We start from the raw sequence: 24,081 nt of genomic DNA, 5'->3' as shown, positions 1-24,081 counted from the left end.
GACAGTCCCCAGCTGGGACCAGAGCACGTTTGGGGCTTTGCTCAGCCTTATCTTGCTTTTAGCAGGTGCTTTGTGGAGTTGGCTCAAGATCATACCTCTCCCTTCTGTGCCTTAACATAAAAGAGTTTGGCCTTAAGGAAAGTACTTTTTATAAAGAAAAGCACTGATTTACAGGTTGTAACCCTCCACTGGGGCACAATTGCAGTCTGCACCAGGTTATGAAACTGGAGAGAGGTGCGTGAAGCTTTATGTGGCCTCGCAGAGCGCCCCAGCTCTCAGCTGGAGAGTAAGAGCCTGTCCTCCCCCCAGTTAGCCCAGCAGTCCCTTCTGTTTTCACTTCCTGTCCCTAACCCATAATTTATTTTCTCCTGCAGTAGTTACAGATCAGAAGCATGGTCTCCCTCTCTCCCCACCTCCTTTCCAGCCATGTGACTGAGCACTCCCTGCATCAAGCGCAACTTTTCAGTCCCCAGGAAATCTTGATCTCCTTTCCACTTTCTCCACGGTGAGAAGCAGCATCTCTCAAACCTGCTGGCCATGGGGAAGAGCACACGGCGGTTCATCTTGCTAACCTTCACCTGTGGTGAGTAATATCCTCCATCATTTCTATGAGGAAAATGAGGGAGACTATGCTGGGTTTGTTTCCTTGTAGTGAGGACAGCACCTAACAGACTGAAAACTTTCAACAGTTTTGTTGCTAGCACTAAGGGCTTTTAATAAAGTCCCACTGCTAAGAAAATAAGTAGAAAGTACATTTAATTGGCAGCTGGTATAGTTAGTCTGATGTTTTCCTGTGAATTTTCCCTTGCAGTCTATGGTGACGAACTCTGACTGTGTGATGGAGTGAGTTCAAAATAATATTAGAAGCAGACTTCTTTGGGCTTGCATTTCTTAATTAAAAATTATTTCCAGACCAGCAGAAACTGACAAGCAGAATAAAAACTAAGGAAGTGCTGCTCGAGTAATTTGTCTGCATTGCAAGATGCAGAGCATGATCGGGAAAGCAAGAGTGAGGCGGGGGGCTTGGAAAAGGCAGGCTGGGGCTTATCTCAGTGACAAACCACATCACAGTCACCCTTCAACCCTTAATGCTGCTCTGTGAATATCTGTGGAGCCAGCCTGATCAAGGATGTGACCCAGCATGCAAAGTCATTCCTCAACACCCACAGCAGTACAAAATCTGCCAGGTGAAGAAGGACAGAGCGTGACTTAACCTGTGTAATGGCTAAAGGTTTGAGCTCACTGGTGGGGTGCTGGATTTCTGCAGTGGGTTTTGCCATTGGCACACAGGGATCACACAAGTAAGAAACCTCGTCCCTCTCCCAGTGCAGTGAGCAGGGAAACAGCTCAGGGACTCGACCACAAGCAGGTCCCGCTGTATCTGCTCTGCTTTCCATGTCCACTTCATAGCCAGAAGTCTGCTGAAGTAGCCCCCAAACATATACATGAAAGGAGAGCAAGATCAGGCTGAGGAAGTAACACTAACTCAGGGTCAACAAGGGTCTTTTTTACTAGAAAGAGCTTGTTTCCTCAGCTCCTTATCCATTTTTGATCATTCCTTTAATAATTCGTGATGTTTTATTAATGCCACAGTCAAGTCTTTCTGTGCAGATAGGGAATTACACATAAACAGAGTTTAAGGAACAAAGGACACTTAAGAGACAGCTCCTATGTTTAAGGGAAACTATGACAGTAGCGAAACCTCTCAGAAAATCTTGGGGCTTTTCCAGTTCCTTAAGGACTCAAACCCAAAGCAGACGAGCCAGTGAGAGTGTTCTCAGTGATTGTAGGAGCTCAGTCAGGTTTTTATGCCTGCACAAAATCAGTCAGCTGAACACAGGCATTTCTTCTGGGCAGCAGAAAGTGGAACAAACCCGCTGGGTGGCTGAACAGTGTGAGCCGCGTGGTAGACAAGAAGGGGAAAAATCCTCAGCAAGTTTTTTTACCCACTCTGTTACAGGACAGCAGGCTGAGAAATGTCACAGCCAGATCATGGCACTGAGTGCTCCACTTTCCACTGAAAGCCTGGGAGCAGAGCACCGGTATTCCTTTGCTGGCATTGCTGAAACTTGCCACCAAAGCATGAAAATAGGGGCTCCAGGCGCAGACTGGGAACAGTGAATTTCTGAGATCTGCCCTGATCCTTTTCTGAGAGTTTTGTTCTGGAGCATTGCGTGCACAGAGACTTGCTGGGCAGAAACACAGCTCTCGGCATTTGTAGCGCACTACTTTGAAGCCAAGGTGAGACGAGGAGATTGCAGCTTGCTCCAGAAAGACACACCTCAGGGAGCATGTGTCCCTCGAGCAAAATGTTTGTTGTGTGATGTTTCGAGCTGGCTTCATAGTAGAAAAACCAACAAACCAAACTGGGGAGATTAACAGGGGATGCAGAGCTGCGAGTATTCCTTGTTCTTTCATGGCAGAGCTGTGAAAGGGGCTGGGGATGGAGAGCTGTTCAGGTGGCTCCTTTGCTGAGCTGAGCCAGGCTTCCCGAGAGGCAATGCTGCAATACTGAGGGAGCCATGGCGAAGCCTTCCAGGCCTAGCAGGAGGGTAGGACTGGCACCCATGGGCCTACCTGCCCCTTCGCTCAGCAGAGCTACCCGACTACCTCCAACAGCCCCCCAGGAAGAGCCAAGCTCATTAGGTGCAACCAGAGAACAATCCTTGCCTATCCCTAGGAGCTGATGTGGCCAAATGCCTCTTGAGAGGATGACCCAGGCCAACAGGCTTAGCAGTGTGGTTGTGCCCTGACAGAAACTCCAAATGCCTGGAAGAGCTGTGGGAGGCTGGAGGAGCTGGCAGGTCACCTGGTGACCATCAGCCATGGGCCACCCTAAAGGCATTTCTGACTTTAATCCTCAGTGACCCTACCAGGCTGAATGTTTCTGTAATGAAAAATGGTTAGGTTGAAATGACCTTTTGGGGAAAATAAAGTTTCATTTAAAAGCTATGGCTGTCATCCAAATGTCAGTGAAATAATGTTTCTCTCCATGTCTGTAAGATAAGTGTTATCTGGTCAGTAATCAAAACCAATCTGTTAAGTAAAAAGCTAAGAAGTACTGACTATTTAAGATGTGTAAATTTAAAGACGGGTTGTTTTGCCGTCTTACGGGGGGGGGGGGGGAAAGGTGAAAATGGCAACTTCTTCTTTTTTTGTTTTTATTGCGGTAACACATTTAGCTGCAGCTACCTATAGCTGGTATATGGCAACTGCTCTGGTTTTCCAGCAGCACACAGAGAAGCAGAGAAGTTATGTGCTTTTCACCTCTACCAGAAGGTGTGGTAAACACTAAGGGAAAGTGAAAAAAAGAGCTAAAGTATCATATTAATTATGGCGTTTTTAGGTTCCTTCTGGTAAAATTTGCAATCAGAGGAATCTGTTCTCTTATTTTTGTGGCTTTTCAACTGTGTCAAGTTGCACTTCTTTGATGATAACACCTACACCGGCAGTTGTTTGTTATAGCACAGGTCCCTTCTCTCTCCAAACTGGAGAATTCATCTCTGTCCTCAAGCTAATTTAGGCAGAAAAGCATTTAACTACACCTGAAGCTTCATGCACATCAAAGAATTAATATAAATCAGTGATTTATGATTTCTTTTAGCTTGATCTTGTCTTTATAGGGTCTTCTTTCATACTTATAATGACAGACTCAAGCAGAAGAGTTGTGACCTTCATCTATTGTACAATGTACTTTTCCCATTTTTTCTTCACTTTGTTATTTAGGAGCCAGACACTTTCTTTTCAGTTCTGCAAGGGACATGTGTCTGTAAACATTACAAGATGGAAGTGTAATTTTGGTGCTGGAACTATTTTTAGATGTGGTCCAAAATGCCCCTGGATGCTGTACCCTGAAGTGTGTTTCTCATTGATGAAAGCCCATCACTAAAAGGTCTTCCCTTGTTTGGAGCATCCCCTTGGGTACCTCCCAGGGGGAAGAACTTCAGGGTTCAAGCTGGCCTAGCTACAACAAAACCATAAATAAATATCCGGAATTTCCTTGTCTCCCAGACCAGTTTCCCGGACTATTGTGAATCACTGTAGGGCTGTTACACTGCCTCACTTCCTTCACGCATAAAAAATGTCCCCTTTCCCCATGCTTTGTTGGTAAGTAACCAACTTTGCCTGTTACACCCACTTCGTCTGCCTTAGACCTTAATAATTTACTTCTAGCAAATCTTGCTGTACTTCTGCGTGCAAGGGAATTCTTGTGCTGCCTGAGGATTGTGTGAGGTCTGCTCACACCTCTGGCAACCTCTGGCTTCTTCAGCAGTAACAGTAGTGCAGGGAGCTGGGAGCTTCCAATGTGCTTCCACTGCAGTGGGTTTATTCAGAGGTGTGAAGATTGGGGGAGTGGTGAAAAGTTATGGATAGTCCTACAGCATGTCTTCTTTCACTCTCCTATCATGACTGGAGCCAAATGAAGAAATAAATCATATTGGCCATTTGATAGCAAATTCAATGCAGTTATGTTGTAGGTATCAGCAGAAATGTTAAACATAAAGGTTTCTAGACTACCGACTTACTTGTTTCTTTGCAGCATTTTCCTCCTGCTTTGCTGAAGTGGCCTTAGGGGTCAAACTGTCTCCAGAAACTGTACCCTTCCAGCATACAGCTACTTCTCAGCCATTCCCTCGTCACCGTTCTTCACCCCATCAAGGTACCACAGTTCATTTTAACAGCACAGGCTCTTTTAAAACAACAGCCATGAGCCACAGAATAACTGTGCAGACAACAGACCAGCGCCAGGTAACAACAGCACCAGGTCATCACATGACAGACCAGGCAGGAGCAACCACCACTGAAGGGACCAGCCAGAAATCTCCCACGGTCATATCCACAATATCAGCAGACAACACAACTGCAGCTGGTCAGAATACAACCCAGGCAATGGAAACGGTTACACCTGTAGTGAAGAATGCAACCATACACCCTGTGTCCTCCACCAAGCAAGCCAGAACATGCGTGAGCACAGAAATAACAGCGGCAGCCACAAACACAACCATAAAACATACAACACCAAATACACAAATGACAGCTACTGCCATAAATACTACAGCCACCACCATGCAAACTGTAAAGCCCACCACAGGATCAGGAAATCGAACAACACTACCTGAAAGTCCAATAGCCCCAGCCATGACAAATGCAACAACCATTCGTCCAGGGACTCAACCAACCATCTCATCTACTATGATAACAGCAAGACCCACTCTTGCACCGCAGCCTTCCCCCATCCCCACTGGCACATACACCGTTTCCAGTGGGAAGAAGACCTGCATCAAAGCGGTCATGGGTTTGCAGCTGATGGCTCAAAATGCACAGAAGGTGAGGTGGAAGCACTACAAGGCTGAGCTTTGTAATGACTTCGTTACAAAGTTTCTTCATTAGCTGGAATTGATTCTTTTCAAAGCAATTTTCAGAAGTTAGCTTGTATGATAAAAATAAGTGGTTTGCTACCCGTCTAAGGCCTTTTCTGTGCCGCAGCATCTCAGCTGCTGCACTTTGGCTTGTATGATGATTTCAGGGGGTTGTGTGGATACTTTCTTATTTCACTGATATCTGTGCAGTAGCAGTACTTGGGGAGTAGGTCAGCCTTCCATTATTTGTGTTTCCCAGACTGGGAGACTAGTTAAAATTTGAGTTGACTTCAGTGAAGGGTTTGACATTTTGAGTTGCAACAAAAGCAAGAAATTGTCAATTCACAGACATGGATTCAGAGATGGGTTGCCCTGGTGCTGACGCATGAAGATTTTAGGATCACAGGAACTGCCAGGCTGGACCGGAGCAGGGGTTCTGGGGAGCTAGTACCTTCTCCTAGCAGTGGTGAATGGTGTGAATAGTCCAGCAAAAGATGTCATAAAGTCTGAAAGTGTGATTATGTCACTCAGACTTTTGGTTTTGTAGTCTCCATTAATACAATATGTGGGGTTACAGCCTCAGGCTCTGAAGTTCATATACCTTGGGCCAAATCCATTACATGTTTGGGGTTTGAAAGTTTCTTATATATCTAATATTGGTAAAACTATTTTTCATCCCTCTTCCTGACAAAAGCCAGAGAGGAAGCATGATTCCCAACCTCACCAGCCCATGGTGAGATGCTTATTCCAAAAGTAAGATGTGTTTGAGGTGAGACTGAAGGAGCCAAACTGTATTCAGGGCTGCAGAACTTTCTGTTCAGACTACAGTGTGGGTTGGCAGATGCTAGAGATGAACTATGCAGGACATAAAGAGGAGGCCAGAGTGATAGGAGGAGCAACACATGTTAAAGGCAATTAAAGCCTTATCTGCCCCTGTCTTCATCTTTCCTCTGACTTCAGGCACAAGTTCTCACTTCTCCCTCTCTTTAAATGAACACTGGCACTCGTCTGACCCTGCTCTGAATTGTATCAGTTCACTGAATGAGCAGAAAACTATTACTTTCTGCTATCTTAACACACTGGAACAGGTTGGTGACATGTCAGACAAATGCTAGTGCTGGTTGAGGAGTGGGGAACAATCCTGGCAGAGAACAGTTAGGCTGCCACCACCACTGGCCTGTTCATTCAGCCCCAGAGCCTGGCTGGGGAAAATAAAAAAATAAAAAAATGAAGGGGGCTATAAGTATCTTTTTCTTATTAATCTTCCCTTCTCCTCTTCATCAGCAGCCCTGCAATGTCTCTTCTCTCCACAGAAGCAGATGGAGTACATGATTATCAACCCCAATGCAACACGGACATTTGGAAGCTGTGGGATGGTGCAATCTGAGCTGAACATAACTTTCAGTGGAGGGTTTATAAACTTCACCTTCATAAAGGTAATTGTTGTGTTTAGAGAGAAGGAGTGTTCAGAATTGGGGAGGTGGAGTTTAGACTGCCTTTAATTCAGTTTGTACTGTGTGAAAGGCATTTCCTCTATCTCTATGCTAGTTTTGACCTGTATATAAGGCACTATTACTCCTGTCCTTCCCAAGAGGCTAGAGTCACGGAACCACGGAGTAATTCAGGTTGGAAAAGACTTTTGGAGGCCACCTGGTCCAACCCCCTGCTCAGAGTGGGGCTAGCTTCAATGCTAAATCATGTCTTGTCTAGTTGAACTTTCAATTTGGAAAGGTTCATGTGTGCAATGAAGGGTAAGTACAGTGCCTTGCCATCCTTTGATAGAAAGTGCTGTTTGAATTGGAGCAGAACAGAGGGAACATGTTTGGGACTGGAGTCCCTGCAGATGGCCAAGGTATGCGTGCTGGGAGCTCTGACTCAAGCTATCAAATTGCTCTTATGAAATGGTGTCTCGAGGACCACCTGAATACAGGCGAGGTTAGCCATTTGCTTTCCCATAAATGCCGAGTATCACAACTGCCCAGCCAAAAGCCAGCTGTGGTGGTTAAATTCAAAGGGCAGCCTGTGCAGTTGTAAGTGTCCAGGAGCCATGGCCCATCCACAGCTGAAAGGGACTAATTTCATCTAATTTCGCAGTGGAAAATTCCAAACAAGTGAACTACAACAACAAAATTGTAGATAAGTGCCCTTAAAATGTACCAAACCAAGGAGACTTACAAGTACACAGAGAAACTTGGGCAAGAGAAAAGCCCTGCTTATATAGTGGGAAAATGAGCTTTCTTTTTGACGTTTTGTCTGTTGATACCATGTTCCACACTGGGACTGCACCGTACGTGAACGAGGCTTTAACATAAGCTACCAAGAGTGCTGCTGCTATTATAACCACAGGAGAAAATGGCTGAGCGTAGCCATGCTCTTGCTTCCTCGGACATTTACATGGTTTACACATTTTGGGAGGCAGCATGCAGTACTATTTATCTGAAAGCTAATTAGGCTGGGTGGTGATTCCAGCAGGGCTAACAACAGAAATTAATACTGTGTATAAAGTCATTAATGGGCAGGGAGGAATACAGTGTGGGTTGGATCCCATCAAACTCTGACTGAGTGTAACATGCATTAAGGCCATGTCCTGGAGCTCCATAGCAGTTCAGAGCTGTATTTGGCTATCACTATTGATCCGTGTCCTGCAATTAATCAAGCCAAAATGTCAATCTTACAGCCTGGTTCCAAGCCCAAATTAATGACAGTTAAGTACAAGAGGTTAATCAGTCTTTTCCATAGGAAGTCCAAGAGACAACAGCAAATTATACCACTCCTGAGTTGTTAATGCTTCTCTGCTCTCCTGAGCAGAGAAAAGATTTCAGTTAATAATCATCTTGATTTTAGTTTATGGCAGAGTGTTTTCTAAAAGCTACAAAGGAAAAATGTAAAAAATCAAGGAGCTGTTTTAAAACAAAGGATCAGTTTAGACCACAAGTGTTTGCTTTAAATGTATGCTTCCTGCAACAAGGCGACCATTTTCTGTGTTATAAGGATCCTTAGAAAAAGTCTGGTGATTCAAGTACCCCAGCTTGCAGCAGTGCTAAGGAGAATGATGTGAACCTTTAGGAGATACTTGACCTGTCTTGCCCTGAAAAAAGTGATTATTGGAGCAGCATTAGACAATCCACCCTTCACTTAAAGATAAGCCTCAAGAGAGGAGCATAGCGGGGCTCGCCTTAGACTTCTTTGAAATTCAAGTTAATATGAAATCATTTTACTGCTGTTTTTTACGTGTTTGGCCTCCACAGCCTCTCTAACTGCTTTGGACCAGGAGTACTCCCATGGTGGCACTTCAGATTTTCATGGGTGAAAGAGGAGCTGGCTCTGGCCACAGGGCTGCGGTGCTGTGCTGAGTAGCTGGAGGTGAGCGGCTGGCTCAGTACTCACCACTGCCAGCTGCCTTTTGCAAAGAACTTGAAAAAAGGAAGTTTTGTAACCAACCCACAAGATGTGAAGTAGGAGCAGGTGTTTTCCCCAAGCCAAGTTATTAACTGTGGCCAAACAGAACTTAGTGCTGCCGCCAAAAAAATGGTAATATTTAACCTCACCTGTTTGTGTCTTCAAGTAGGAGTATTACTGAGAACCCCTTCTCTTGTGTATTTCTTTCTTAAACTTTCCCAATCCATCCTACCAGCTTTTAATGCATAACATTAAAAGTGGGTGCAGAGGAGGCATTCATTATCTACCAACTGCACTCATCAGTCCCAGTGTACTCACAGCTGGAATTAAAATGCATAGTAGGGCTGCTACCTAAAGATTCACATTGTACTCCAATGCCGTAACCAGGGAAAAGCTCCTAGGGTGTCTCTCACTTTGAGACAGTTGAGGAGAGGACAGTGTTCGAGTTGCACCATGGGTTTAGGGGAAGTGCAGGCAGGACACTTAGTGGGAAATTTGCCTGTGCTGTTGTACCAGGTGCTTTCCATGTCAACAGTCTGTAGGCATATGAGCAGAAAAGCCAGCCAGAATCAACAGTGTCAGCAGGGTGGAAAGAACAGTTACTTCTCCCCTATACATCTAGGTTGCTGTTTCCTCATTTGTGGTGGCTGCTGTCAGCAGACAAAATAGGAAAGGAGTGGTACTAGCATGAGACGAGCTCTCAGCTTGTTGCTCACCTGTCCCAGATAAAACAACAATGAACACAGAAGCTCTGCTGCTTTCTGCAGGTTGCTCATGCAAAGGGCATCTATACATAAAGTGTTCTGCAGTACTGAGGGTCCTGAGTCCTTCTGAATGTGCGGGCTTAGGTCCTGCAAGCAGTCAGACTGCAGGTCAGCATGGATTCATTCAGTGCAGGAGAGCACTGTAGGGACTCTCAGTAAAGCAGAACAAGTGAATAAAAATATCCTTATAACATGCCTGTTAATTTGTGCAATGTATACTATTTGTTTAACTCCCTCCTACTTTTGATTGCCATAAGTATCACACAAATGTCTAGCTTTAGTAGTGTGTGTAAAATACACCTGTATGGTCCAGTTTCACTGAACTGAGCAGAATTGGTGATGTAGCTGAAGTGGCTGCATGACACCAGCTTCTTAGCTATTAGATGGAGTGATCTGGAAATGAAAAAGCAATATCCAGGCAAGTTGGTTCTTGGGTCCTGAAGGTGATGCTTTAAAATGTGTTTCTTTGAGAAATAATTTGTGACCATTTTGCTGTGGTGAACTGTATTTTTTTTTTTTCCCACAAATATGAGGATGTATTATGAATAAAGGTACAACTTCTTTTGCAGCAAGCTCCAAGGTACTATGTCAGTAAAATTGAGACCAGGTTGCAGTTACCTTCTGAAGGTTAGTGATTTTTACATTGTCTTAATTCATATCAAACTGTTCTGGGTGTGGGATAGGCTTTCGTATCTTTAAAACACTGGATTTTGCAAATTATGTTTTTTACCAGGCTTTCAACATGTCATTCACCTAAATCTTACAGTATAAAAATGCAAGAGAAGGGACTAGGCTGCAGTTTTATCAGAATTCTTCAATTTTCCTTGTTCTCAAAAACTGTCCCTGCCTCACCTCTTCCTGCATAGAGATTACTTCAAACCTAAATTTAATATATAAAACAGTCCTCAAAGATTTTATCTGCAAAACCACAAAAACGCTGTGACTCCAGTTTGGCTGGATGCATCTTTCCAAACTAATAAGCATACTAAATGAATACAGTATCTGGATAACAGAAATGCAGAGCTGGATCCAGATTTCAAATACATCAATATTGAGAGGAGGCATGTCTTGATTTGGTAGAAATAAGAACTGGACCCAGGGTGAGGTTCTTCATCCTGAAATCCTAGACCTTGTCTGTGCTCTTCTTTTTCTGATATAGCCTTGCTTCTCACCATTTGAACAGTCAGGAGCTGCTCCAGATGTGACATCCCAAGAATTGCTAAGAGAACATTGTTTAGGTCAGAGAGAAAAATTCCAAGCCATGACTTCAGATTTTCTCTGACATTAATTTTGCACAAGTTCTTCCCAACATATCAAATCTGTGACAGGTTAACGACTATATTATGTCACATTTCCATTTGTTACTTGTAAGTATTTGGGTTGACTTTTGCCCCTGAAAGAAGGAAAACAAACCAGGAGCTTGACCAGGTGTGTCCTAGTAGCACTGAGCTTTTGGAAGCTCGGTGTCTAGTTTTCTTCTCATTGATGAGCACTTCTATTAACTCAAGTGGAGCCTATTCTGATCTACAGCAATTAAAGTAAAAGCAAAGCTGATCCAGATGACATGTCTCCTAGGGACGTTCTCAGTCTAAATGACCAGAGTTTTCCTGTGCATAGCTAGGTGCAAACCGCAGCAAATACAAACTAATCCACTTAATCATAAGTTTTAAAATCCTCAAATATACTTTGGATCCTCCCAGTGGTGCTGGTAAGAGCCATTGCTATCCTTGCCTGCTTGTTACTGCCTCTCTGCCAGATGGTGCCATTTCACGGACCACCAGCAGTACTTTTGAAGTGAGCAAGCCCGTATCTTTCAGAGGTAAAAATTACTAAACTAACTGTATCAGTATATGCTGGTGTACTGATTTTGACTGAAGGGGACCAAGAGTATGCTGCACGCTATTGTGCCAGCAGTTTTGCTTGAGATACAATGATGCAGAGTTGGTAATGTGGATGATTTTGTTTTAAACTGATATATCTGCTTATAAAGGAGGATATGCATAAAGGATATGCCTAGGTTATGAGATCTTTTCACGCTTTGAATTTGAGCTGTATTTTCCATAAAGTACTGTGACACAGGAATACGTTTAAAATCATATTTAATACATAAAGCAATACAGACTAGATATTCCCATGCTAGAGGTGGTATCTCTGTTTTGTCTGGAAATAGCTGTGCTGGAGACCTAAGACAGATGTCTGTTCCTGTGAGAATCCTAACCCCCTCTTGCAGACTCAAGTTGTTAAAATATGATTTGAAGAAGCATCTGGAATTTTAGCCACTTTTTGAGACCCAAGCTCAGCTGAGCTGCACTCATTTAAACATGGAAGAAATGTAACTGATACTTTATGGGGAAAATGTCCATGCTTTAGTCACATCTGTGACTGCTGCTCTACCAAAGCACCATGGATCCTCCATTTTATCTCAGAAAGATGTTGGTTCCAACAGAGTTACTGTGAGTTCTCATTTTATCTGTCTTTATGGCCTCCAGGTATGCTTTACTATGGAGCTATACAAGAGCAGATGTTTACAACAAAGCTGGGGAATTCCTTTAAGTGTGCCAGCAAGCAAACCTTCAATTTGGAGAAGAACTTCCAGCTACTCTTTGTTAATATGCAGGTGCAGGCGTTTGATATTGTTGGTAACCAGTTTGGAAAAGGTAAGGAGAAGGATACCTTTTCCACCCTTCTGAGATTTACATGTCAGCACTCTGGTAGCCTGATAATCTGCTAGATAATAACCATACACACATGGTGATCCTGCTACACTTATAGTGCAATCACAGCTTTGTAATAGCTTCTAAATAGTGTAACCTGCCTGATACTGTTTTCTTACCCTTTTCTGAACCATTTTCAACACAGTGCTAATACCTATGGAAGATGGAAAAGTATCTTTTCCTCCTGCATTAAGTACCTTCTGTTTCACCTTCTCATTGTTCAGCTCTACAGCCACAATTTTATTCTTCATGCATTTTGTCCCATAGCAAGCAGAGGTGTGTTCATCACCATTGCAATGCCCAAACCTCTAATACATACAGATCAGTTCAAGGTCACTGTTCTCAATATAGTCAGATTTTAGCTATTTTGAAAGGCTCTTGACACTCATGAAGTCCCACAGCTGCAGCAGCAAAACTGCCAACTCATAAGGGATGTTTGTGAATGCAGGATGATAATTTCAGAGCAGCTGTGTCTAGACATGATGAAATGTGCTCGTGAGGAAGAGCTCAATTGGCATGCTCACAGTTTCAGAATGAATGTTATGCTCATCTCTGCAATTTGTCCCTTCTTGAGTAGCACCACAAAGAGGCAACCATGTAGCTTAGTAAAAGACAAAGACGGACCAGTACTGACTTCCCTAGTCTCTGGATTGCTCACACTGGGAGAATGTACTGGGGCTCATAACAACTTCTTCCCTACACCCACATCTGGGGTTCCTTCCGCAGGGAAATGAGATATCATCCTTGTTTCTTGTCCAGCGATGCAGCCAGGACCTGGCCAGGCTGTGGGGTCCAAGACTGCTGAGTGCACCAGGAAACTCCCATGCCCCACAGTATGGACACTCTTATGGTCCACTGCCGTACTTTTCATGAGATGCATGAAAGATCCTGCAAAAAGCAGAGAGATGGACTAGATGGGACCCTGTGGTCTCTCAAACTTCAAATGCGCATCTTCACATTTCTGTGACTTCCTCTGCAGGTGTTTCCATACAAGAATTCAGGTGGACAGACAAGCTTATCAGCTTTCCAGCCCTTCAGATGCACTAATAAAACTTTCCCTTCTGACATTTGACTTTCTGCATGCTTACAAAATATTACCCCTCTAGTCTTCTTTTTACTTTAGATCTGATTTTTCACTCAGTTTGGCTCTGTTTGACTGATTCTTTCTTTTGTTAAGTCACCATTTTAGCTGCCTTTCTTACTTTAAAAGGAATATAGTGGGAAACAACATTTGGGGCTTTTTGAGACTTTTTTTTTGCTTTTTTGCATGCTTTTCTTTAAGCTTTCAAAAGCCACACTGAAAATCCAATCTATGCTCTCATTCTCATCAAGATTTTTTTTGTGGGATAACACTGAACTGGAACAACTCATGAGATCCCATCTGGTCCACACATTCCCATTCAAATTTATACAGTGAGTGAGTTCATTCATAGCTTTTGGTATAGCCTCACCTCTAGCAGAGGCAGAGCTCAGAAAGACTGTTTTCCTCCTCCCCACCCCCTATCCCAAGGTCAGGCTAATCTCGGCTAATCAGTACGATATACAAAATTAAATTAGTTTTGCTTTTAACCAACAGGCTGAGAAAGCAGCTACTACCTCTGAAATAATTCCCCAGTGGCCATGAAATAGGTATGAAACTGTTGCATACCTCTGCTCTATATGCAGATTTGGAAAGACGAAATCACCAATATAGGAATGACTTTTCACCAGCCTCTTCCCTTCTGGTGTCTCAAGACTGCTAGTTTCACTTCTGTTGCTCCTGATTTGCTTATATTTAAAAGGGGAAGAAAAAGAAAACACTAATGATCATTGGTTTTAAGTTCTTTACAATTTTGTACAGACTGCAGCAGTGTTACTTGTGCTTGCTTGCCCTGTTTGAGTCCAGAAAGCTGTAAAAGTGTCTTCTGAACTGTTTTTCAGTATATCAGAAACAGTGCCTAGAGTTCATAGCCCAAGGTTTTGTCAAGACAAAATGGCCAATTCAAACATCTCTGGCTTTTGCAATACCTAAATGCAAATACTTTTCAGCTCACTTCCTTAACAGCAGGTTACATTAACCAGACAAAGCTTTTAAAAGGCAGCATCTAGTAGAATACTGGTGCTTTTGGCTTTGTGATGTTGCATCACCATCTGGATCAGATGGGAAGAGGATCAGATTTTGGGCAGAGCTGTGTGGAGGCTCTGGAGCTGTGACATGATGTCATGCACTCCACATGCTCCCTGGGCTAACTGCCCACCATCAGCATAAAGATTCCCACTGGGGAAAAGCCAAGCTGAGCTATGATCTGTGCCAGCATAGTCATCAGAATTAGACAATAACAATAGAGGGTTTTGTCTTAAAGTGCTGTCAAAATCTACCTTGGAATAGTCACAGGGAGTGAAAGCAGCAGAGGGTGTTGGATCTCCCTCATACCCTGGGTATAAACTGGATTTATCGCTATGCTGGCGTACATTGTGGGATTCAGCTGATCAAGCTACCCTGTATAAAGCATAGTTTGCTACTGAGGTGCCACTCAAAGCCTCATGCTAGAGGTCTTGGTTTCCCTGGACTCCAAGGAAGGACCCTTCCTGTAGATCAGATGGAAGATGGAGGTCTCATCCTGTTCTGGGATAACACATTAGTGATCTTTCCCAGGCCTTGCCTTCACTCCCAAGGCTACACTTGCTGTGAATTTGAGACTGATTCTGCCATTGTAACTGAGTAAATATTCTGTTTATGTTGGTGACCCAGATGGTGCAGTCTCTCCATAGGAAAACTGACCATTTACCTCAGTCTGGAAGTTGATTTTTAAGTAATGAGTTTCCATTTAATCAGAATATGTTTTGAATATTCATTTGGGTAGGGACTGGCTGAGAAAGTCAGTATTTTCCCCTCTGTAGCGAACAGGTATGTTTAGAGTGAATATATCTTTGGATGGTTCTTAAAAGATATTATTTGTGTCAAAAACAAAAAAAACAACCCATGAATATTCCGTGAAAACCTTTTCTGATATCATATGTATGATAAGATTACAATGGTACTGCTAAAGCAACCCCCTGGACTAAGTCTAAGGCTCCTGGCATCTCTGGATGTTCTCAGCCACAGTTATCCACAAGTATTCTGAATTAAACACAGAGAACAATTAGAATTTGATTTTTCTTAGGAAACGCTGACTTAACTAGGATCCTTGCTGCGCCAACGATGTGCTGGGCTCCCTTTTCTGGTCTGACTCTTTTTACTGGGCAGAAGCAATTAGAAGCCATAAAGGAGCAGTTTTTGTCCATGTAGGATGTATCTTGCTCTTTATTTTCAGACTTGCACTCTGTAGTGGGATGCTCCACATCTGCTAGCAGAAAGCAAGCCTCCTACTGTCTATGTACTGATCTTGATGGTAAAACAATTATTGCGGACATGAAAGAGCAGGGTCATTCTCCAGTGAAGCAGGTAGCTATTTTGAAAAGGGCAAGTGTTGTTTTCTTGAGGTAAGGTTCACTGCAGATAAAGATGTAGTAAGTATAGTTCAGGAAAAAGAAAGGAGGGGGAAAAAAAAAAGAAAACATGGTTTTGAGAACTTCTGCCTTGTGTCTACTAAATTTTTAACCTTTCTGGAATGCAGATGTATAGTCTAGGAGTACAGTGTTCTGCTATAACACATTTTCTGATCTCCTTTTACTTTCAGAAGAAGAATGTTTTCCTGATAAAAACAGCAAAGCAGCTCCCATCGCGGTGGGCCTGAGTATCCTGGGATTGTTACTCATTGTGTTTGCCACTTTCCTGATTTCCAGAAGAAAGCCACAAAGAGGATATGAACGTATTTGAGGTTCCCTTGTACTTCCAAACATGCGTAGCAAGTAGAGAAGTCACAGGAGTTTTAGCTTCTACCTGGCAGTCTCACTACCCTGAAGCCACATTTTTAAGTGATTTTAAGGGATGACACCATGTATTTAAAGCTAATATTTCTGGAAATTATTTCTTTAAGGTGGGAAGGACAGAACTCACACCATCTACTTTAGGCTATTCTTGGCATCTAATTTGGATGTAGTTCAGAGGACCAAAATGAGGAGCTTAAATTCTTTATATTATCAACAAAGGAGGCAGTTCATACCACCCAAGTCAGATGCCTAAAAATAGCTTAAAGCAAGCAGTATCACCATTCCCCAGAAAATACATCAAGTTTGTTAAAGATAGCATTTGGATTTGTTAAAATAGATGTGTCCAGTAATACAACCTTCAAGTGACTAAACCAGAGGTCCACAGCTAGAGACAATCTTGTTAAATCAGAGCTCAGTGAAAGCCTTGTGGGGACACTGTGTATGCTGAAGTCTCAGGGCAAGTGTAAGTGTGACTTCCATTCGCAAGCAAGTTCTCACCAGTCCTAAAACAGGGTTACATTTTGCAAGTCCTTGTTTTCGCTAGTAAGCCCTTGACAAGGACTGAGCACTAATATGTGATTCTTACTCTGGAGGCAGTATTTTTAGAAAAAATTCTAGTTTCCAGTGACTGTGGATGCAAATAAAAGATTACCCAGCTGAGGTCACACAGGGGCTGCCTGACCAGAATGTGCCTAAATTATCACTTGTCACTGCTTGTCTCAGCACTGCTACAAAAATGACTGAACTTCTTGCCAATAATTCCTGAACTGCAGCCTCATAAAGCACAGCACATTTAGAGCACTTTGACCTTGGTAAATTTATCCCAAAGGGTTATCCTGCAAACTGCACAATTCAGGAGCTGATTGACAGGCAGCTGAGATGTGCAGCGGAACCGGGCAGGATTTTGGAGGCAGTAACTGCACATCCGTCTGCCACACCAGGCCACGTTGCTCCGCTTGTCAATTGGTGCTCAAGGCACAGCATCACTTCGCGACATGTTTGCCATACAACATGGAGAAAGCTAACATGAGGGTCTGAAAGCACTGTGAGACGTGGGCTGATGAATTTGCTTGATAAATTCAAAAAGCTTAATATTTTGTGGTCTTGTGAGAGCTCATAAATCACCCCCTTTCACCTATTCAGACATGGACCTGATTGAGTGACTGCTGCTGAATTTGGTAACTCTCTCTACTGAGATGGCAGCACTGTGATCTCTCTTAATCCAGGAAGATACCATGCTCACTGAAAATGCCAGGGATTAAGTGGCCACAATTGCGGTAGACCTGAACAAGGTCCATGAGCAAATAGAAATCCACTGATGGGGTATGTTCAAGGCTTCTGTGGGAAATAAAAGTGTGCACAGGCCTTGGACAAACTCTCTGCCCAAAGTGAATGCTACTCAGTGTGCTTACAGTTGAGGAGCTGGACTTTCATATGGAAATAATTTGGAGCTGTTTTAAAGAACACTAATTGATACACTCTGTAGTCTATTTCCTCCTAAGCAAGTGATGAAGGCATCACACTTGCTTTTGCAATTAAGTTCAGCTAATGTTCTTTGCTGTAACAGGGAAAAATCTCCTTGTCACAAAAGATTTACAAAGCTAAACATATGCACGAATGTGCAGAAGGACACACATGTGCACACACCACACAATCTGTTCACTGCAGAACATCAAAATGATAAGAAATCATATCTGAAAATCTTGACAAAAGAGAAAATAATATTAAATAAGAGCACACTTTCCCTTTAGGTGTTAGGGTAATGGCTTAAGTTTTACCAGTTAAAGTTTTTCCTGGAAAAGGACTGTGGAATGGTACCCATTAAACAAAAGACAGACTGAAGTAATCTGCAAAATATCATTGTTGATAGTTTAATCTGGATTTAAACAAAATAGAAATGCTGGGAACTAGTTTAATTTGCATGAATAATGGCCCAAATCCTGAACAATTATTAATGGTGGTGGAACCTCACTGGATTTTCACTGGGTTAAACTGATAATAATATCTTGTGAGTTTAATTTCCCTTAAATATTTTTAAAGTAGTTTTGATATTTTACTAGTGTTTAATCATTGAGAGTTTACTTATTTAAATTAAGAAAGAAAAGAAATCCTTCCATTCCGTCAATTACTAAAAGATGCTGGTCTGTGTCAAGCAGGAAACATGGTCATACTGTTTCATAATTGACGTAATACGTAGCTGTGGAAGTAATTACGCCTCCAGAAATGTTCCCTTTGCATCTGAACAAACTGATAAGTAAGAAAGATAAAGACAATTTTGAAGCATTTCTGCACAGAACCAGCTGCAAGCAAGGGAGGCAGTTGAATATGATGATGAGGTAAAGTAGCACAAGAAACAAAATACTGAACTTTCAAACCTTCAATACAGATACAGTGATTTGAACTGTATTCAGCTGAATACTCAACTTTAAATTTGAGTATTTCAATTATTGTTTTGTAAAAGGCTCCAGCACTTTTAATATTGCTCAGTGAACTTTACCTAGCTTATTTTCACTCTTCTTCCTTCGCCCCCGGTTACTGGACAAGCAGCCCACTGAACTCAGTGGCATGGTTCAGGCCCTTGGCTTGATAAGATTCCTCTGGTTCTTAGCGTTAGTAAATACTATTAATCTGCTGTTTAGAAAGCAGATTTTTATACTTGATTAAAGCATTCACTTTTTTTAAAACAAGAGAATTTATGAAATGGCCAGCAAGAAAGGTAAATACATCCAGGTTGGTTGATTCTATGATTCTATGAAGAGCTTCCATTTGAAAGTGAGCAGTTGTATGCAGTAGTGATGTTACTGTCCCAAACTGCTACATGTGGACATTTTAACAACGAACACTGTATAAAAAGCTCGGCACCACACATGATCTGACCCTAAGCTGTTCTGACTAGAGATCAATAGACATCTTTCCTATTCAAACCTAAGTCCTATTTCACATGTTCTTTGGGTCGTTGCGTTGTATGATCTATACAGTTTGTTACTTCTACTGATATGGATATAGCATTTTCTTGTGATGTTCTGTACTGAAAAATCCTTTTATGTTAATATTCCGTCTTTTAACCTTTGATATCAACATGAGGAGTGAAAACTGTTCTTAATCACTGATAATTCTGTGTTTAATCTTGTGATGCCCTCTGGCATTTTTGCCACTGATGTAAGGTTAATTTTTTTTCCCCCCATACTTTTTTCTTTCTATAGTGAATCAAACTTTGGTACTGAACAATGTTTGGATTCAGGCTTACCTGATTTGTTTTTATGCTTTTTATTGTTATTATTTGCTGTTTTTATGAAGCTGCATACTGTCCTTTCTAGATGAATAATACTGTGGGCTTGCTCTAAACAGCACGGGGGAAGTGCACATGGCATAAACTGATGAAACAGTTGGATACTCCCATGAAATGCTGCCAACATGCAGCAAAATTAATCCAATGGGGTTAGTGCTTCACAGTAGTAAAGGATCCATTGGAGAATTCTTTACTGCATCAGGAGATCCCAGCCACTAAGTGCAGCCTTTCTTCCACCTGCAGCCCAGCCTGCATACCGTCACCTCCTTCCCTGACCACAAAAGACACAAGCAGCCTGTAGCAGAGATGTGTGTCAGCGTGTGAGCATAGCATGGAGTGCTGCCTCTCTGAATTTAACATTGAATGAGAATTAGGCAGCCCAGCTGCTCTCTGAGTTGCCATGTGCAGCTTTTGAAGCTGGTGCCTATATTAATCTTCTGCCAGAATTTAGGAAGATATTTGGCTGGCACTTTTTTATCTAATGGATTTGCTCTGAGGTCCTCTTCCCAGTGGGAAGACTATAGGTGTAATTGGTCTTGGTCCTGCAAGACTTTTTTTAAACATCTTGTCTGAGAAACATTTTGAGCAAAAAGTCCCTTAAAAAGCACCATACAAAGGAGAGGCTCTTCTGGTAAACTAGTTGTATACTAGGTGAGCCATAATAGTTCTATCATGGGGAGCAGTGCACAGTTTCTTTGCTTCCTATTGATGTGGATGTAAATGAAACCATAAGCCTGGCAGATTGCTTTCCTTCCAGGGCTGCTCTTTGCCATCGTCAGACCTTTGTTCACAACCTGCTTACTGCTTGGGACAGGGAGATACCAACCAACCTGCCCTAAAAATCTGCATGCCAAAAACCTTCATATAGTCAGCTTGAGCCCATGTACCCAGAGAGCAGAGAAGAGCACAGACGGCTGTGGGAGGGGACAAAGTTGCAGCTGGGTCCCAGATTGACCAGCAGTGTTGGTCTCAGCACCCCCAGCTCACTTCTTCCCCCGGCAGGCTCATATCAACCCATCTCTGAACCAGAATGATGATATGATGTACCCCATTAGGGAAGCTATGCTTAACTCACTGGCAAGCATGTGCTGGTCTGGAAACAGTGGGGCCACAGAGGTTAGGAGGTGAGCACATCCCTGTAGCTCCCTGATGTTCTGCTGCAACTCTCACCCCAGCCCATTCACTGTGGTCTCTTGCATACCCAAGGTAGACCAATGGTATCCCATGGGTGTGATGATGTCATACTTAGCCAAATCACCAAGGAGTTTATAAAGCAAGATTTAATTTCTTTCAGTTCTTTTTGCTCTCTGATGGACAAATTAAAAACCAGCTGTTAATTCTGGTTGAAAGAGGGAGATGTAGATCGGCATCTTGAGTGTATGAAGATGGTTTGGTTGATCGCTTCTAGCTTGCTATAATATATGGTTGCTAGAAAATAATTTGCTATGAGAAGATATGCTCTTTATTTTTCTATTATTGATGTTTCTATAATAAAGGTCATATCTAGTCATTAAAGTGTGCATTGCTGTGCAATTTTATCTCTCAAGTGCTGTTTCACCTAAACTGTTTAAAATACAAGTTCAATCTAACAAACAGGAAGGTTTCTATGAGCTCTGGACACAAGCCACAGACACAGATATGCCTATATCCTAATTATAACTTTGATGATTATTTCTTCTATTGCTTGGGCAGCTTATCGCACGTTTCTATGTTTGTTTCACCAGCACAGCTTCCAGAGTATCTAAATTCACTATATTTCTTCATACAACTAGATCTTTTTGTTTCCTATTGGACCAAAACTCACAGACCATAACTCACAGCAGATGTGATGGATGCTTGTTACTTCACATTTAAATTGCTTTCACAGATGATAATCTTAGGCATTATGATAAGAGTCTTTTGAGGAGAATGCATCCTTTCAGTGTGCAGTTATGGAAATTAGAGGAAACAAATAGCTTGGGAAATACCACACATAAACCTGAGAATTCAACAGCTTCTATGTTGGTCAAAGGAATTTCCCAAAGGATGGGGGCTGGACTAGATGATCGTTAAATGTCGTTCTCAACCCAAATCAGTCTATGGTCCTACGTGACTTTGCTGTGATTTTGCTGTTTGTCACATCAACAGCCAGTTTGAAATATCCTAACTGTGGGACAACTGTGTGGGATAAACTTCTCAATAAAGAGGGGCACTCAAAAATTCTTCAGCTTCACCTTTAAGGGTTTTTCAAAGGAACTTGAAACCAGGTCTGTCTAGGTCTACATTTGGCTAACAACTGCAGCCAGACCCCATTTTGGGTGCAGACTCCTGTAATGCCTCTAAGGCCACTATTGGGATGTGTCATGAGAGAGCGCTCTGCCTAGGAGGGAGAGGGGTGGGCAGGTCGGGAAACAGAGCACTATCTTCTCTGTAGTGAGCAAGACAAGGCTCTAAAATGGCTGAATGAGTCTCACATGGCATGCTCTTCATGGCTAAAGAAGCAAAGGTTCTTAGATGGATTGCAGAAAAGCAGAAGATCTGGTAAAGTTGGGGGAGAAAAACCTCTCTCTGCTGCCAGCAGCTGATTAAGGAACTTACCTGCTAGAGAAGTGCCAATGAGGGCAGCAGAGAGAAAGTAACTTCCCTCAGTGATAAGATACCATAATTATGCTTCACTTGTTGTTTCTAGTGTTTCTACTGTTCCTAGTGTCAGTGCACATCCCTACATTATAGATAATTTACTGCCTACAGGTTGCAAAGTGAAAACTTCAAAAGCCCCTTCAGTAGAAAAGCAAGGCTGCCAAGAGAGCAGGGTCAGTTTGCTCTGCTCTTTTGCACTTGCTTGGCCTCGTACAATATTAAATTTGGTGCCAGGTTCACTGAAGTGGACAAGGTTCCTGGCTTGTTTGTGTTAGTTTTTGAAGCTGGGCTGGTAAATACACACTTGGGAGATGTATTTCAGCTGATGAACTAGGATTTATACGGGGCCTTCTGCATTTCATTGCCTGTGGGTTGGCACTCCGAAGTAGGCCATAAAAGGCTGCTGGATGTCTCAAAATTCTCTCTTTCTTGACAAGGTGTAATGGCAGATGGAGGAATAGTCTATCATTTCTCCTTTTAAGGCAAAAAGTCCCATCTGTAAGTCACACCATGGACTGTCCCAGAAGCACAGAGGTTGGGAATTCACTGAAGAAATGTTTTTACATCAGAGTGTCTAGAAGAAAAAAGAGTATTTTTGAAAGCATTAATTTGAGGAAGATAACAAGGGTGAGGAGAGAAAGATTTCTGTGAAGGTAACCCTGCACTAATAACATGATGAGACACTTAGAGACTACACTTTATTTCTTACATCTATGGCTGTGGCCATTGCATGCCAATAATGCAGGGGTATGTATGTCTGAAGTTTATCAGCCACAGCAATGCTCATACTCCTGGGCTTTCCCAGCTAGCCACAAAACGTCACAAACCCCGCATTTCCCTTTTTCTGCAAGTCCTGTTGCCTATGAAGTTGGCAGATCCCAAGTATTTTATTAACTTATAATCTGATTGGCTCAGTTTCTTATTTAACTCTTTCTTCAAAAATTTAAAAAGGAATAGGTGGCATTTCCCACATGCAGAAACAAACAAACAAACAAAAAAAGAGCTGTTGAGAAAAAGGGAAATGTTCAATCTGAGTCAGAAAATCTGTGCACACTAGAGACACAGATCTTGGTTTTGAACCTCAGCTTTTCTGGGGCTCTCCTATAGCCCAGAAATTTCTAAAGAATATGATTCATGAGTCCAGCCAATGTTTAACTTCTCTAATTTTTTCATCTCTTCAAGGAAAACTAATTCATATTTCAAACAAATTATGATGTTCACAACCTGCTCATGGCAAAAATAATAATGAGAAATGTACTCAAATTATTAATCTAAAGAAGCTTTCAAAATATGCCAAGCTTCCACAGTAAAATTTAAAATGTTGCCAATCGAACCTATCCAATATATCATTAGGTTCATCACAGTGCCTCTATCTATGTACATGCACATTAAGCATGTTACTGGTGTCAGTGAGAAAATTATTAGTTTCTGCATTTCAGTTTTATTACGCTGCACTTTCACCAATATGTGTATAGAATATGGTGATCCCACTTGACTTTGCAAGCCCTAAAAGCCGTGCTTGCAGGATGCCTTCGCCAGAGCAGATTTGCAATATAAATGAGTTTGCAACTTCCATTAGTTCTACTGTCAAAGGCATAAACCCTTCCATCACCTCTGATTTACGCCTTGTGAAACAGCTGTAGCTCTTCGCAATGTTCAACGGTAAACTACGTAGAATGCTGCCATCTTGTGTTTACAGACAAATTAAACATGCTGGGTTTTTTTAAAAAATCTGAATTTCAAAAGACAAAAGTAGCATCTACGCTGCCAGCACATGGTGTTGAAGAAAAATTAAGTGAATGAATTATGGAAAAGTGGAAGCTTCACTTAATAATTTAGTTTTCAAAATTTCATCTTTAGAGCAAGTGCTGAGCCCACAGCCTCTTGCAGTCAGGTTCAAGGGACCATACTATTTCCCTGAGCTGATCTGGTGTCTGTTTAACCTGCTACAGCCACCGAGTCCTGGTGTGAGAGGTCACCATGCCGAATCACTAAAAAAGCAACAGTAGAACAAGCAGAGATTACCTGCATACCAAGAATGCCCTGGAGATAAGAAATTGTGTTAATGCTTCAGTGTATGGACA

The 24,081-nt window shown here is 42.3% G+C and overlaps 1 protein-coding gene across 2 annotated transcripts; it reads left to right on the top strand.

Annotated features, from left to right (window-relative positions):
- The first annotated feature begins 252 nt into the window (after positions 1-252).
- Positions 253-23,978, top strand: LAMP3 (lysosomal associated membrane protein 3). Of its 2 annotated transcripts, XM_030496367.1 has the most exons (7): positions 253-583; positions 4,541-5,328; positions 6,674-6,796; positions 10,093-10,150; positions 12,013-12,180; positions 15,897-16,037; positions 23,950-23,978. In XM_030496367.1, exons 1-6 carry the CDS (start codon positions 538-540, stop codon positions 16,034-16,036), a joined length of 1,323 nt encoding a protein of 440 aa, XP_030352227.1. In that variant the 5' UTR covers positions 253-537; the 3' UTR covers position 16,037; positions 23,950-23,978. The 2 variants fall into 2 exon arrangements, with proteins under 2 accessions (XP_030352227.1, XP_030352226.1); XM_030496366.1 differs by lacking the exon at positions 23,950-23,978 and having other exon boundaries at positions 15,897-20,888.
- Positions 23,979-24,081: the final 103 nt, after the last annotated feature.

Source organism: Strigops habroptila, chromosome 8 (genome assembly GCF_004027225.2).
Source record: "Strigops habroptila isolate Jane chromosome 8, bStrHab1.2.pri, whole genome shotgun sequence".
In the NCBI taxonomy this organism is placed as follows: Eukaryota; Metazoa; Chordata; class Aves; order Psittaciformes; family Psittacidae; genus Strigops; species Strigops habroptila.
The sequence above is the reverse complement of the archived record's forward strand: the minus strand, read 5'-3'. Positions and strand labels throughout refer to the sequence as shown.